The sequence below is a fragment of the Salmo salar genome, chromosome 14 (genome assembly GCF_965601325.2).
Source record: "Salmo salar chromosome 14, fSalSal1, whole genome shotgun sequence".
NCBI lineage: Eukaryota > Metazoa > Chordata > Actinopteri > Salmoniformes > Salmonidae > Salmo > Salmo salar.
The window spans coordinates 31,179,939-31,194,944 of record NC_138304.1 but is presented as its reverse complement, the minus strand read 5'-3'; the positions used below and the strand labels follow the sequence as shown (position 1 = coordinate 31,194,944).

Below are 15,006 nucleotides of genomic sequence, written 5' to 3'. Positions count from 1 at the left end.
TTGAATTGAGGCTGAATGTTGCTATACTACTGTGCTACACAGTCATTCCATAACTCTGGTTCAGTATTTTTTTTTATTATTGATCTTTAAATGATAAGACCATTCTACTAAACCAGCTATTAACCCACTGATGCTGCTAATATATTTCTCTGCTTGGAAAACTCTGATTTGAACCACTTCCTGTTGTATGATGTCATACAATACCTCAATACCCTGTAAACATGCTCCTAGGGGAAACTACTCCCCTCTCTAGTAAACAAGTGATCAATAAAAACGAATATTTCTGTCTTGAGAATGGCATTGACAACATTGTGGATGATGTAGTTGCAGAGCTCCAAACTGACCTCTATTGGACATAATGTACACTGAAGCAGATGCAGGAAGACAAGCTAGACGGTGGGCACAATGCCTATCTTACATTGAACAAGGGGATATTTATGAACAATGAAGTTGCATTTCCTTAACTTGGCAAATAATAACAATTTGCGCCATGTTTTAGATTAAAAGTGATGCAGCAGCATCCTCAACCAGTCCACCGGTCCACTGCATCAGACGTTGCTCGCTGATATGCTGGTGCGCGAGATTGGGATGCAGCGCCGGTGTGACGTCACCCAGCATCAACATGATGACTCTCCCTGAGCTCACCGCTCACCCTAGTAATGTAAAAACTGCTGAGAGGCGACACATGCAGGGGTAGTAACGAGGTTGAGGACATCGGTGTTAGCTGAGACAAAAGGCTGCTGTCTGCTTGCACCCACAAGGCATCATCATGAGGGAGATTGTTCATATCCAGGCCGGGCAATGTGGAAACCAGATTGGTGCCAAAGTAGGTAGCATGTTTATATTTGTATACTGACGCAGTGGTTGTTATAGAGCAATAACTTTTTTGTTAGATGTTTGAAATGTTGAGACCTGCATGCTTTTTTCGCCCATGTAACTTTATTTAAAATAGGCCTATGTCGCAACGCATTTTCCAAGACATTAAATTCCCAAATACCCATCCAGTATTTTGGTAGAATATTTTGGGCCTAATGTGTTATAGAAATTAGTATTTAATTTATTTAGAAATATTAGATGCTATTCGATTGATATGGGTGTGGTCCTATGGACTTGGGCTAGGAGGCAAAGTGTCTGCAGTGGTGTTGCGCATCTGCGGGGCCGATGAGTCACGCTATCACCATGCGCAATAGGGATAGGGCTACGCACAAAGACCGTTCGGTATTTTTCCATGTGTCTTGAACAGGTTATAGCCAGAGCACAGAAAATCGTATTTATCTCTTAGTTCAAACCTTTAAACATCAAAGTTGCAGTACCTACATCTCTGTCCCATTCTCAGTTCTGGGAGGTCATAAGTGACGAACACGGCATCGACCCCACCGGAAGTTACCAAGGTGACAGTGACCTGCAGCTGGAGCGGATTAACGTGTACTACAATGAAGCATCCGGTATATATACATCTATTTGTCTGGACTGGGCATGAAGTAATCTCTGCATGCATCTGAACAATTGCTTAAAGAAAATAATAAACCATAAGCACACTGTAATATCACTTGGCTTTCCCCCAAATGAAAACAAAAGTAAATCAATATTCCCTGGTGAAAAAAACTGCAGACCTCATTTGATTTGCAGTCATGCTCTAATCCAAACTGAGTATGTGACATTGTAACCATAATATCTGTCTGGGTGCAGTGGGCCCTGTGGCAGGGCAGGGGAAATGAGGACAGCAGCAGGTACCTGCCAATCTCCCTCCCTCCCTCCATCCCTCTCTGGCAGGGCAGGGGAAATGAGGACAGCAGCAGGTACCTGCCAATCTCCCTCCCTCCTTCCCTCCCTCCCTCCATCCCTCTCTGGCAGGGCAGGGGAAATGAGGACAGCAGCAGGTACCTGCCAATCTCCCTCCCTCCCTCCATCCCTCTCTGGCAGGGCAGGGGGGAGGACAGCAGCAGGTACCTGCCAATCTCCCTCCCTCCCTCCATCCCTCTCTGGCAGGGCAGGGGGGAGGACAGCAGCAGGTACCTGCCAATCTCCCTCCCTCCCTCCCTCCCTCTCTTGTTATTTCTCTCCCTGTATCACATATTTCTTTCTCTCTCTCCCTCTATCCTCTCTCTCTCCCTCTATCTCACTATTTTACATTCAATGGAATTTATTGGCATGGGAAACTTATGTTTACATTGCCAAAGCAAGTGAAATAGATAATAAACAAAAGTGAAATAAACAATCAAACAGCAAATTCTATATCTATCTCTACATCGGGGGTCGGGTATACATCTGCAGTCTCTGTAAAACCGACCCAACCCTAATGTTTGTCTGCTGTCTGTGTGTCGGTCTGATTTTTATTAGCCAGGGATTTGAAGGTCATTGCCGTGCAGCATCCCATCCTTTGTCTCCGGCACTTTACCATACTGAGCAGTCAGTCTCCTTTGCCAAACCAACCAGGCTGCAGAACCTGGGGCCTATGCGGCCTACATGTCCTGTGGTTAGCTCTGATCCTATTTCCAGTGTGTGCAAATGCTAAGCAGTATTGATCCCTCTCATTTCACTGTTGTCAGGCGTAAATTGAGCTTGCATGTCTGTGAGCAACTCTGCCATCCATTATTGTACATGCATTGTGCATTCATCAATAAAAAGTTTCCTAAAATAACAAGGCACTGATTCATAGAGAGATGTGTATAGCAGCACTTTAACCCTCATACTACCAACATATTTTATATAAATGGATTACCAACTAGGGTCATTGTCCCCAAGAATAATCTATTGGAAAAAGCAACCGTCATAGCAAATATATACTTAGTTCTTATCAAAACATTAGACATGTAAATAATGTTATCTGAAATAAAAAAAATAACTAAACAGACGGTTATATTTGCAAAATTACAGTTAATTTGAATGTTCTGGAAAACAAAAATAAAAAAAATTCCCTTAAATAATGTGCAGCTTTTTTCCAAACAACAAAGTACTAAAAAGTAGATTGACCGTCATTGGATTGTAGTATCTTTTAGTTTTTAGATTTTTGAACTAAATTCAAATTTTGTCAAATTTATGTGGTAAAAAACGACTGCCATTTAAGGGGCAGTACAACAACATTTAAATATACTTAATTGTATTCACAAAAAGTGATTAATCCATTGATCCTGAGAGACAATGACCAAAAACATGGCTTACTTTTCTTTATTTACTTACCCCACAGCCAGAATTAGCATTGCTCCTAGTGAAACAATGGGAATGGCAGGGGCTATGGTAGAATGCTTACAAATCTTCAAAGTCACTTCAAACCAATGTTATAGCAACCCAAATACCACATAAAGTTGCACATACACACACACACACACACACATATATATATATATATTTCATAGTTTTAAATTCTACACTATTATTCGACTATGTAGAAATAGTAAAAATAAAGAAAAACCCTTGAATGAGTAGGTATGTCTAAACTTTTGACTGGTACTATATATATATATAGTACCAGTCAAAAGTTTAGACATACCTACTCATTCAAGGGTTTTTCTTTATTTTTACTATTTCTACATAGTTGAATAATAGTGTAGAATTTAAAACTATGAAATAACACATATGGAATCATGTAGTAACCAAAAAAGTGTTAAACAAATCAAAATATATTTTATATTTGAGATTCTTCAAAGTAACCACCCTTTGCCTTGATGACAGCTTTGCACACTCTTGTTATTCTCTCAACGAGCTTTATGAGGAATGATTTTCCAACAGTCTTGAAGGAGTTCCCACATATGCGGAGCAATTGTTGGCTGCTTTTCCTTCACTCTGCGGTCTAACTCATCCCAAACCATCTGTGAAGCATTTATTTGGGCTGCAATCTGAGGTGCAGTTAACTCTAATGAACTTATCCTCTGCAGCAGAGGTAACTCTGGGTCTTCCTTTCCTGTGGCGGTCCGCATGAGAGCCAGTTTCATCATAGCGCTTGATGGTTTTTGTGACTGCACTTGAAGAAACTTTCAAAGTTCTTAACATTTTCCAGATTGTCATAAAGTAATGATGGACTGTAATTTCTCTTTGCTTATTTGAGCTGTTCTTGCCATAATGTGGACTTGGTCTTTTACCAAATAGGGCTATCTTCTGTATACCAACCCTACCTTGTCACAACACAACTGATTGGCTCAAACACATTAAGAAGGAAAGAAATTCCACAAATTGACTTTTAATAAGGCACACCTGTTAATTGAAAGCCATTGAAATCCACCTCATGAAGCTGGTTGAGAGAATACCAAGAGTGTGCAAAGCTGTCATCAAGGCAAAGGATTGGTACTTTGAAGAATCTCAAATATAAAATATATTTTGGTTTGTTTAACACTTTTTTGGTTACTACAGTTGAAGTCGGAAGTTTACATACAGCCATTAAAACTCATAAAACACTCCACACATTTCTTATTAACAAACGATAGTTTTTGCAAGTCGGTTAGGACATCTACTTTGTGCATGACACAAGTCATTTTTCCAAGAATTGTTTACAGACAGATTATTTCATTATAATTCACTGTATCACAATTCCAGTGGGTCAGAAGTTTACATAAACAGCTTGGAAAATTCCAGAAAATGATGTCACGGTTTTAGAAGCTTCTGATAGGCTAATTGACATCATTTGAGTCAATTGGAGGTGTACCTTTGGATGTATTTCAAGGCCTACCTTCAAACTTAGTGCCTCTTTGTTTGACATCATGGGAAAATCAAAAGAAATCAGAAAAAAAATTGTAGACCTCCACAAGTCTGGTTCATCCTTGGGAGCAATTTCCAAACGCCTGAAGGTACCATGTTAATCTGTAAAAACAATAGTATGCAAGTTTAAATACCATGGGACTACGCAGTTGTCTTACTGCTCGGAAGGAGACACATTCTGTCTCCTTGAGATGAACGTACTTTGGTGCAAAACGTGCAAATCAATCCCACAACTACAGCAAAGGACCTTGTGAAGATAATGGAGGAAAAAGGTACAAAAGTATCTATATCCACAGTAAAATTAGTCTTATATTGACACAACCTGAATGGCCGCTCAGCAAGGAAGAAGCCACTGCTCCAAAACCGCCATAAAAAAGCCAGACTACGGTTTGTAACTGCACATGGGGACAAAGATCGTACTTTTTGGAGAAATGTCCTCTGGTCTGATGAAACAAAAATAGAACTGTTTGGCTATAATGACCATCGTTATGTTTGGAGGGAAAAGGGGGAGGCTTGCAAGCTGAGAACACCATCTCAACCGTGAAGCACAGGGGTGGCAGCATCATGTTTTCGGGGTGCTTTGCTGCAGGAGGGACTGGTGCACTTCACAAAATAGATGGCATCATGAGGTAGGAACATTATGTGGATATATTGAAGCAACATCTCAATACAAGTCAGGAAGTTAATGCTTTGTCGCAAATGGGTCTTTCAAATGGACAATGACCCCAAGCATACTTCCAAAGTTGTGGCAAAATGGCTTAAGGACAACAAAGTCAAGGTATTGGAGTGGCCATCACAAAGCCCTGACCTCAATCCTATAGAAAATTTGTGGGCAGAACTGAAAAAGCATGTGCGAGCAAGGAGGCCTAGAATCCTGACTCAGTTACACCAGCTCTGTCAGGAGGAATGGGCCAAACCCAACTTATTGTGGGAAGCTTGTGGAAGGCTTCCCGAAACGTTTGACCCAAGTTAAACAATTTAAAGGCAATGCTACCAAATACTAATTGAGTGTATGTAAACTTCTGACCCACTGGGAATGTGATGAAATAAATAAAGCTGAAATAAATCATTCTCTCTACTATTATTCTGACATTTCACATTCTTAAAATAAAGTGGTGATCATAACTGACCTAAGACAGGGAATTTTTACTAGGTTTAAATGTCTGGAATTGTGAAAAACTGAGTTTAAATGTATTTGGCTAAGGTGTATGAAAACTTCTGACTTCAACTGTACATGATTCCATGTGTTTTTCATAGTTTTGATGTCTTCACTATTATTCTACAATGTAGAAAATTGTAAAAATAAAGAAAAACCCTTGAATGAGTAGCTGTGTTCAAACTTTTGACTAGTACTGTATATATATAACATTTCCTGTAGAATAACTACTTTTTGAAGAATATACACCACTACATTTAGAGGGTAGCTGGTTTCTGTATTACAGTTCTACCAAGTATTCATACCACTGACAGACTTTTATGAGCTGTTTTAACTGCAACATACATTTACACTACCGTTCAAAAGTTTGGGGCCACTTAGAAATGTCCTTGTTTAAAAAATAATAATAATAATAAAAAAGTCCACTAAAATAACATCAAATTGATCAGAAATACAGTGTAGACATTGTTAATGTTGTAAATGACTATTGTAGCTGGAAACAACATTTTTTTTAATGCAATTTCTACGTAGGCGTACAGAGGCCCATTATCAGCAACCATCACTCCTGTGTTCCAATGGCACGTTGTGTTAGCTAATCCATGTTTATAATTTTAAAAGGCTAATTGATCATTAGAAAACCCTTTTGCAATTATGTTAGCACAGCTGAAAACTGTGGTGCTAATGAAAGAAGCAATAAAACTGGCCTTTAGACTAGTTGAGTATCTGGAGCATCAGCATTTGTGGGTTCGATTACAGGCTCAAAATGACCAGAAACAAAGACCTTTCTTCTGAAACTCATTAGTCTATTCTTGTTCTGAGAAATGAAGGCTATTCCATCCGAGAAATTGCCAAGAAACTGAAGATCTCGTACAACGCTGTGTACTACTCCCTTCACAGAACAGACCAAATTTGCTCTAACCAGAATAGAAGGGATGCTGGCCTTCTAGGCAGAGTTGCAAAGAAAAAGCCATATCTCAGACTGGCCAGTAAAAAGAAAAGATTAAGATGGACAAAATAACACAGACACTGGACAGAGGAACTCTGCCAAGAAGGCCAGCATCCCAGTTGCCTCTTCACTGTTGACATTGAGACTTGTGTTTTGCGGGTACTATTTAATGAAGCTGCCAGTTGAGGACTTATGAGGCATCTGTTTCTCAAACTAGACACTCTAATGTACTTGTCCTCTTGCTAAGTTGTGCACTGGGGCCTCCCACTCCTCTTTCTATTCTGGTCTGGGAGATGCCATCTTGGTCTGAATCAATTCTGCAGAGCACATTTTATTCCCCCTCCCTACTTTGGACTGGAGCTAGCAAGTTCTCTGTGCTGCAAGCTGCTGCAGTCTGCAAATGAGGCTAATTGAGAGAGAGCGAAACAGAGAGAGAGAAAGAGAGTGAGAGAGAGAAAGAGAATCAGAGGCAGTCTGTGCTTTGCTCTGTTTAATAAGCTGTGCGGGAGAGCATGGTCAGGGGATGCCTAGTATTTGCCCTCTGTTTCCTTTTTTGGGTTAATTTCCTCAGAATCAATGTTTACTGTGTAGGTTGTGCCCTCTGATGTGGCTTCACCATGCTATCTCACCCAGGGTAGTAAACGGTTTCCGTTGTGCAACAAAATCTGACTAGTGAATATATGATATCACTAAATCTGATATACCCTGATATCCCTGCCTCTCCTCCCCCCACAGGTAACAAGTTTGTCCCCCGGGCCATCCTGGTGGATCTGGAGCCAGGCACCATGGACTCTGTACGCTCCGGGCCCTTCGGCCAGCTCTTCAGACCAGACAACTTTGTCTTTGGTGAGTAGTGGTTATCATCTAGCCACATTCCATATCTTTTTGTGCTATCTCGCCCAGCCTGGTCCCAGATCTGTCTGTGCTGTCTTGCCCAATTGGTTATCTTCATGTCCTCATCAGCTTTTCCATCTTTGACCCAAAGCATGTCATGTCTGTGTCAGCATTCACTGTCATGTCCTTTGAAGCGAAGCTCAGTTTACCTTTCACATAGATGTACAGTGTGCTGTCTGTGCAACGTTTCTGCAGTTGTGTCAGGCAGACACAGCCAGCATGGTGACTCAGTAGAATGCAGTCCAGACTGCCACTGCTGCAGTGCTCATCAGGATGGGGATATTGAACTAAATAAAATCCACCCCAGGACACCTTACCTATAATACTGAATAAAGTATAGTAGGATTACACTCACATCAGTACAATTAGATTAAAACACTACTTTTATTAGATACAAATTATTCAATGTTGTTTCAGTGGAATGGAATTTTCTCTTTCACTGGAAATGTATAAATAATGTACACAATGCATATGCTTGTTACTGGTGACTTGCTTTTCATTCTCCTAGATGTGTCTGGCTAAATGTTTACTAGCACAAAGATGCTTTGTCTCTAACCCAGGTTCTTCATGGGTCTTTCAGGTCAGAGTGGAGCTGGTAACAACTGGGCTAAAGGCCACTACACAGAGGGAGCCGAGCTGGTTGACTCTGTCCTGGACGTAGTCAGGAAGGAGTCTGAGAACTGTGACTGCCTCCAGGGCTTCCAGCTCACCCACTCTCTGGGAGGGGGCACCGGCTCTGGCATGGGCACCCTGCTCATCAGCAAGATCCGCGAGGAGTACCCTGACCGCATCATGAACACCTTCAGTGTCATGCCCTCACCCAAGGTGTCCGACACGGTGGTGGAGCCCTACAACGCCACCCTGTCAGTCCACCAGCTGGTGGAGAACACTGATGAGACTTTCAGCATCGACAACGAGGCTCTCTATGACATCTGTTTCCGTACCCTCAAACTCACCACACCCACCTACGGAGACCTCAACCACTTGGTGTCGGCCACTATGAGCGGTGTCACCACATGCCTACGCTTCCCCGGTCAGCTCAACGCCGACCTCCGCAAACTGGCCGTCAACATGGTGCCCTTCCCCCGCCTCCACTTCTTCATGCCCGGCTTTGCCCCTCTGACCAGCAGGGGGAGCCAGCAGTACCGTGCCCTCTCCGTGCCCGAACTGACCCAGCAGATGTTTGACGCCAAAAACATGATGGCCGCCTGCGACCCTCGCCACGGCCGCTACCTCACCGTTGCCGCCATCTTCCGCGGGCGCATGTCCATGAAGGAGGTGGACGAGCAGATGTTGAGCGTGCAGAACAAGAACAGCAGCTACTTCGTAGAGTGGATCCCCAACAACGTGAAGACTGCCGTCTGCGACATCCCGCCCCGTGGCCTTAAGATGTCCGCCACCTTTATTGGTAACAGCACGGCAATCCAGGAGCTGTTTAGAAGGATCTCTGAGCAGTTCACTGCCATGTTCCGCCGTAAGGCCTTCCTTCACTGGTACACCGGAGAAGGTATGGACGAGATGGAGTTCACTGAGGCTGAGAGCAACATGAATGATCTGGTGTCTGAGTACCAGCAATACCAGGACGCCACTGCTGACGAAGTGGGCGAGTACGAGGAAGACGAGTTGGAGGATGCGGATCAGGATGTCCAGCAGCACCATGATGTCCGCCACTGAAGGGTGCTGGGTAGAAGCAGTACAGCAGTCTGTATGTTATATCCACCAGTCACTTTAAATGATCAATAGGTATGGAAGGATAGAGGCGCAGAATGAGTTATTGTCGCGTCAAGATACTGTATATTGTAGCTGTTTAGCCTAAAGACTACTACTATTGCATTTCATTGCTCTTCAAATATGTCTCGAAGACCATAAGTGAAACATAACAATTATGTGAGTATTATAAATGTCATTGATTTTCCAATTCATGCTGTGTCAATGTCAATAAAAACAACATCATTACACTATTATCGAAACCGAGTTTTGTAACATTTTCCTCAGAATGCATTTTCTGTCGCAAAATAAAATGGTCCTGTCCTATGAATATCACTCTCGTTAGCTTTCTTTTCATGGGAATGCTCATTGTATTCAGCAGATGAGATACAATGAACAATCCAGACTTTTCATGCTGTAATGAAGATGTATAGATACAATAAGAAAAATGAAGATTTGTTTCCTGGTTTCAAAATGCAAGGTAAGCATGGAATGTGATTACCGTACCTATCTTGAGAGATGCTTACCACTTTTATAGTCTTGTGAATCCCTTGAGTCATCTTGACTGTGTTGGTTTGTTTTCTCTGTCTGGCTAGGACAGGAGAGACTTTGATTGAAAGACCAAGATTATGGTTAATTCCTCTTCATCATGATCTGTCAGTTAGGAAATCTGATTTAGGGCTGGCCAGACATGGTGACTATCCGAGCATCGGGTTTAATGTGTGGGGACATAGGACACTCTCTTTCAATGGCAGATTTTTTTTTACTAATAATGCCAATCTTTGAACATGTAAACCTAACCACTCCAGTGGTGTGGGGGCTGTGCTTTGGCAAAGTGGGTGGGGTTATAACCTACCTGTTTGGCCCTGTCTGGGGGTTTCATCGGATGGGGCCACCGTGTCTCCTGACCCCTCCTGTCTCAGCCTCCAGTATTTATGCTGCAGTAGTTTATGTGTCGGGGGGCTAGGGTCAGTCTGTCACATCTGGAGTATTTCTCTTGTCTTTTCCGGTATCCTGTGTGAATTTAAATATGCTCTCTCTAATTCTCTCTTTTTCTTTCTTTCTCTCTCTCGGAGGACCTGAGCCCTAGGACCATGCCTCAAGACTACCTGGCTTGATGACTCCTTGCTGTCCCCTGTCCCCCGTGCTGCTGCTCCAGTTCCAACTGTTCTGCCTGCAGCTATGGAACCCTGACCTGTTCACCGGACGTGCTACCTGTCCCAGACCTGCTGTCCCAGACCTGCTGGAACCCTGACCTGTTCACCGGACGTGCTACCTGTCCCAGACCTGCTGTTTTCAACTCTCTAGAGACAGCAGGAGCGGTAGAGATACTCTCAAAGATTGGCTATGAAAAAGCCAACTGACACTTACTCTTGTGTTACTGACTTGTTGCACCCTCGACAACTACTATGATTACTATTATTTGACCATGCTGGTCATTTATGAACATTTGAACATCTTGGCCATGTGCTGTTATAATCTCCACCCGGCACAGCCAGAAGAGGACTGGCCACCCCTCATAGCCTGGTTCCTCTCTAGGTTTCTTCCTAGGTTTTGGCCTTTCTAGGGAGTTTTTCCTAGCCACCGTGCTTCTACACCTGCATTGCTTGCTGTTTGGGGTTTTAGGCTGGGTTTCTGTACAGCACTTTGAGATATCAGCTGATGTAAGAAGGGCTATATACACTGCTCCAAAAAATAAAGGGAACACTTAAACAACACATCCTAGATCTGAATGAAAGAAATAATCTTATTAAATACTTTTTTCTTTACATAGTTGAATGTGCTGACAACAAAATCATACAAAAATAATCAATGGAAATCCAATTTATCAACCCATGGAGGTCTGGATTTGGAGTCACACTCAAAATGAAAGTGGAAAACCACACTACAGGCTGATCCAACTTTGATGTAATGTCCTTAAAACAAGTCAAAATGAGGCTCAGTAGTGTGTTTGGCCTCCACGTGCCTGTATGACCTCACTACAACGCCTGGGCATGCTCCTGATGAGGTGGCGGATGGTCTCCTGAGGGATCTCCTCCCAGACCTGGACTAAAGCATCCGCCAACTCCTGGGCAGTCTGTGGTGCAACGTAGCGTTGGTGGATGGAGCGAGACATGATGTGCTCAATTGGATTCAGGTCTGGGGAACGGGCAGGCCAGTCCATAGCATCAATGACTTCCTCTTGCAGGAACTGCTGACACACTCCAGCCACATGAGGTCTAGCATTGTCTTGCATTAGGAGGAACCCAGGGCCAACCGCACCAGCATATGGTCTCACAAGGGGTCTGAGGATCTCATCTCGGTACCTAATGGCAGTCATGCTACCTCTGGCGAGCACATGGAGGGCTGTGCGGCCCCCCAAAGAAATGCCACCCCACACCATGACTGACCCACCGCCAAATCGGTCATGCTGGAGGATGTTGCAGGCAGCAGAACGTTCTCCATGGCGTCTCCAGACTCTGTCACGTCTGTCACGTGCTCAGTGTGAACCTGCTTTCATCTGTGAAGAGCACAGGGCGCCAGTGGCGAATTTGCCAATCATGGTGTTCTCTGGCAAATGCCAAACGTCCTGCACGGTGTTGGGCTGTAAGCACAACCCCCACCTGTGGACGTCGGGCCCTCATACCACCCTCATGGAGTCTGTTTTTGACCGTTTGAGCAGACACATGCACATTTGTGGCCTGCTGGAGGTAATTTTGTAGGGCTCTGGCAGTGCTCCTCCTGCTCCTCCTTGCACAAAGGCGAAGGTAGCGGTCCTGCTCCTGGGTTGTTGCCCTCCTACGGCCTCCTCCACGTCTCCTGATGTACTGGCCTGTCTCCTGGTAGCACCTCCATGCTCTGGACACTACGCTGACAGACACAGCAAACCTTCTTGCCACAGCTCGCATTGATGTGCCATCCTGGATGAGCTGCACTACCTGAGCCACTTGTGTGGGTTGTAGACTCCGTCTCATGCTACCACTAGAGTGAAAGCACCGTCAGCATTCAAAAGTGACCAAAACATCAGCCAGGAAGCATAGGAACTGAGAAGTGGTCTATGGTCACCACCTGCAGAACCACTCCTTTATTGGGGGTGTCTTGCTTATTGCCTATAATTTCCACCTGTTGTCTATTCCATTTGCACAACAGCATGTGAAATGTATTGTCAATCAGTGTTGCTTCCTAAGTGGACAGTTTGATTTCACAGAAGTGTGATTGACTTGGAGTTACATTGTGTAGTTTAAGTGTTCCCTTTATTTTTTTGAGCAGTATAAATACATTTGATTTAATAGGATCTTTACATATTGGTTAATCACAATATTACACACCTTTATTCTACCTGCTCAATTTGCTTGATATCATTTACAAAAAGGTCCTCTGGCAAGGCTCAAGAGTTTCCGCTTTGTTAGAGGTACAGTAAATCGGTTGTCTTTTTCATTGCTCTGTGGTCCATAAATACTTGAAGACTCTGAAGTTGTTCTATTTTGACAGCAGGCGTCTAAAAAGGCTGACCACGCAGAATGTTAGTATAATGTTATCCACTTCTTGGAAAATTCAGACACAACTGGGGGAAAGATGCTCTTGTCGAACACATCATACATTGAAAGAACGTGTGGTTACCCAGGAGGACGTAGCAGAGACGGATACATTGGAAACCAACAGGAGGACTCAAAACCACAGGTTAGGCCAGTCTTAGGTTATGGCAAGGGTTGAGACTGGGTGTGGACATGAAGCTTGGGTTAGGGTTAGGTTTATTTCTGGGTTATGCCGGGGTGTGAACAAAACAAGGGTTAGGGTCACTGTCTTACTAATGTTAACCTGTTCCAGGTACATCAAAAGTGACATTGTGTTATATGCAGATGTGTCCCCAGAGTAACTATAATATGTCTGAATTTACTCAGACTATAAGTGCCGCAACCCCAGTGTTGATTATGCACATTACTACCTTTTGCCTCTTACCATCAGTCTCCTGTCTTTTACATCAGACCACAGGAGTAATACTGTATGTGTCACTTGTCTGTCAAATTAGCTTAGAATAGAAAATCTGAGGTCAGGTCACCTATCTCACACATTACGTGAGGTCTCCTGCTTATCTCACCAATATCATCATATATAACACTGTACTGCATTATTCATATGTATGTTAGCATATGCCATGGTATTATACACAGTTTATTAGGTACACCCATCTAGTACCGGGTTGGACCCCCTTTGTCTCCAGAACAGCCTGAATTCTTCAGGGTATTCTACAACGGAAACGTTCCACAGGGATGTTGGTCCATGCTAACGGGATGGCATCACACAGTTGCTGCAGATTGGACAGCGGTACATTAATGCAGCGAACAGCTCGTTACATCTCATCCCAAACCTGCTCTATTGGGTTGAGATCTGCAGACCGCGCAGGCCACTCCTTCAAATTCTCTCATCAACAAGCTATTCTTGTCCACAGGACTGCCGCTGACTGTTTATTTTTTGTTTGTCGCACCCTTATTGATAAACTCTAGACACCGTCATGCGTGAAAAACTCAGGAGGGCAGCCATATCTGAAAAACTGGATCTGGCGCACCTGGACCCGACGATCATACCACGCTCAAAGTTGTTTAGTTGACTTGTTTTACCCATTCTAACGTTCAATCAAACAGCAACTGAATGCCCCATTGCCTGTCTGCCTGATTTTTCTATTTTAATAGCCTTAAACACTGAGTTAGGAATAACTCATTTCAAAATAGGCCATTATCACCATCAATCGTAAATGATAATTCTTTACATTTTAATTACTGAAATGTCCAAATGCCAATAGTTTGATCTGAAGCAGTTTCTTGGAAATATGCATTTAGATATTCTTCAATTACTGTTTCGTGAGCGAATTAGAGCAGATGGTTTTAACAAACTTTGAACCTGTCTTGTATTTTGTTACAATCAAAGCATTTATACCTGTATCCTGCCTAGTGACGCACACTGTTGCGTTCTGGCCACATGATAAAAGAAATGCGACTATTCAGTTTCAGCTCCTAAAATCTCACTAGAAATGAGGTGTTTTTGGTGTAACAGTAATGTTATAAGCCTACTATGCTGTGGTATTATAGTCAGTTCTGATGTGTAAAATACTCATTCATCATTATGTGATCTTGTGGGACATTGATTCAGCTTCAGAATTATTTTTCTGTTACAGCAACCCCCCCCCCCCCAACTTTTCATTACATTGTTCTGAATTAAGAGTCCAGCACCATATCACAGCAGCAATTCAGCTGGTTTTAACATCCTTATGGAATCAAATACTCCTTTAACATTCCTCTGGTACTTCATCTGTGATAATATTGTTCCTGACAGACATCAGTGATCAACTCTGAAAATCAATAGATTTCCCAATGAATTCTGGGTGTGGGTGGTGGGAGGTGAGTCAGTGTGTCGTTTGAAAACAGGTTAACTTGTAAAGTCCTCTTTTGTAGTCATCTTTAGGTTTTTTTTGGTTGAGCAGTGACAACATCTGAACTACAGTATGTAAAGATGTCAAGGTGTGATAAGAGTGATACTATAAAACAGATTTTCCACTCTAAATCCCCTGAAGAACCACTGAAACACTACAGGAGTGAGATTCTAAGAAAGAAACGACATGAAACCATAACACATG

General features: G+C 43.0%; 1 protein-coding gene across 1 annotated transcript; it reads left to right on the top strand.

Moving 5' to 3' along the window:
* Positions 1 to 700: 700 nt before the first annotated feature.
* tbb2a (Tubulin beta-2A chain) lies at positions 701 to 9,726 on the top strand. Its single transcript, NM_001173873.1, has 4 exons — positions 701 to 826; positions 1,337 to 1,445; positions 7,530 to 7,640; positions 8,269 to 9,726. Exons 1-4 carry the CDS (start codon positions 770 to 772, stop codon positions 9,360 to 9,362), a joined length of 1,371 nt encoding a protein of 456 aa, NP_001167344.1. The 5' UTR covers positions 701 to 769; the 3' UTR covers positions 9,363 to 9,726.
* Positions 9,727 to 15,006: the final 5,280 nt, after the last annotated feature.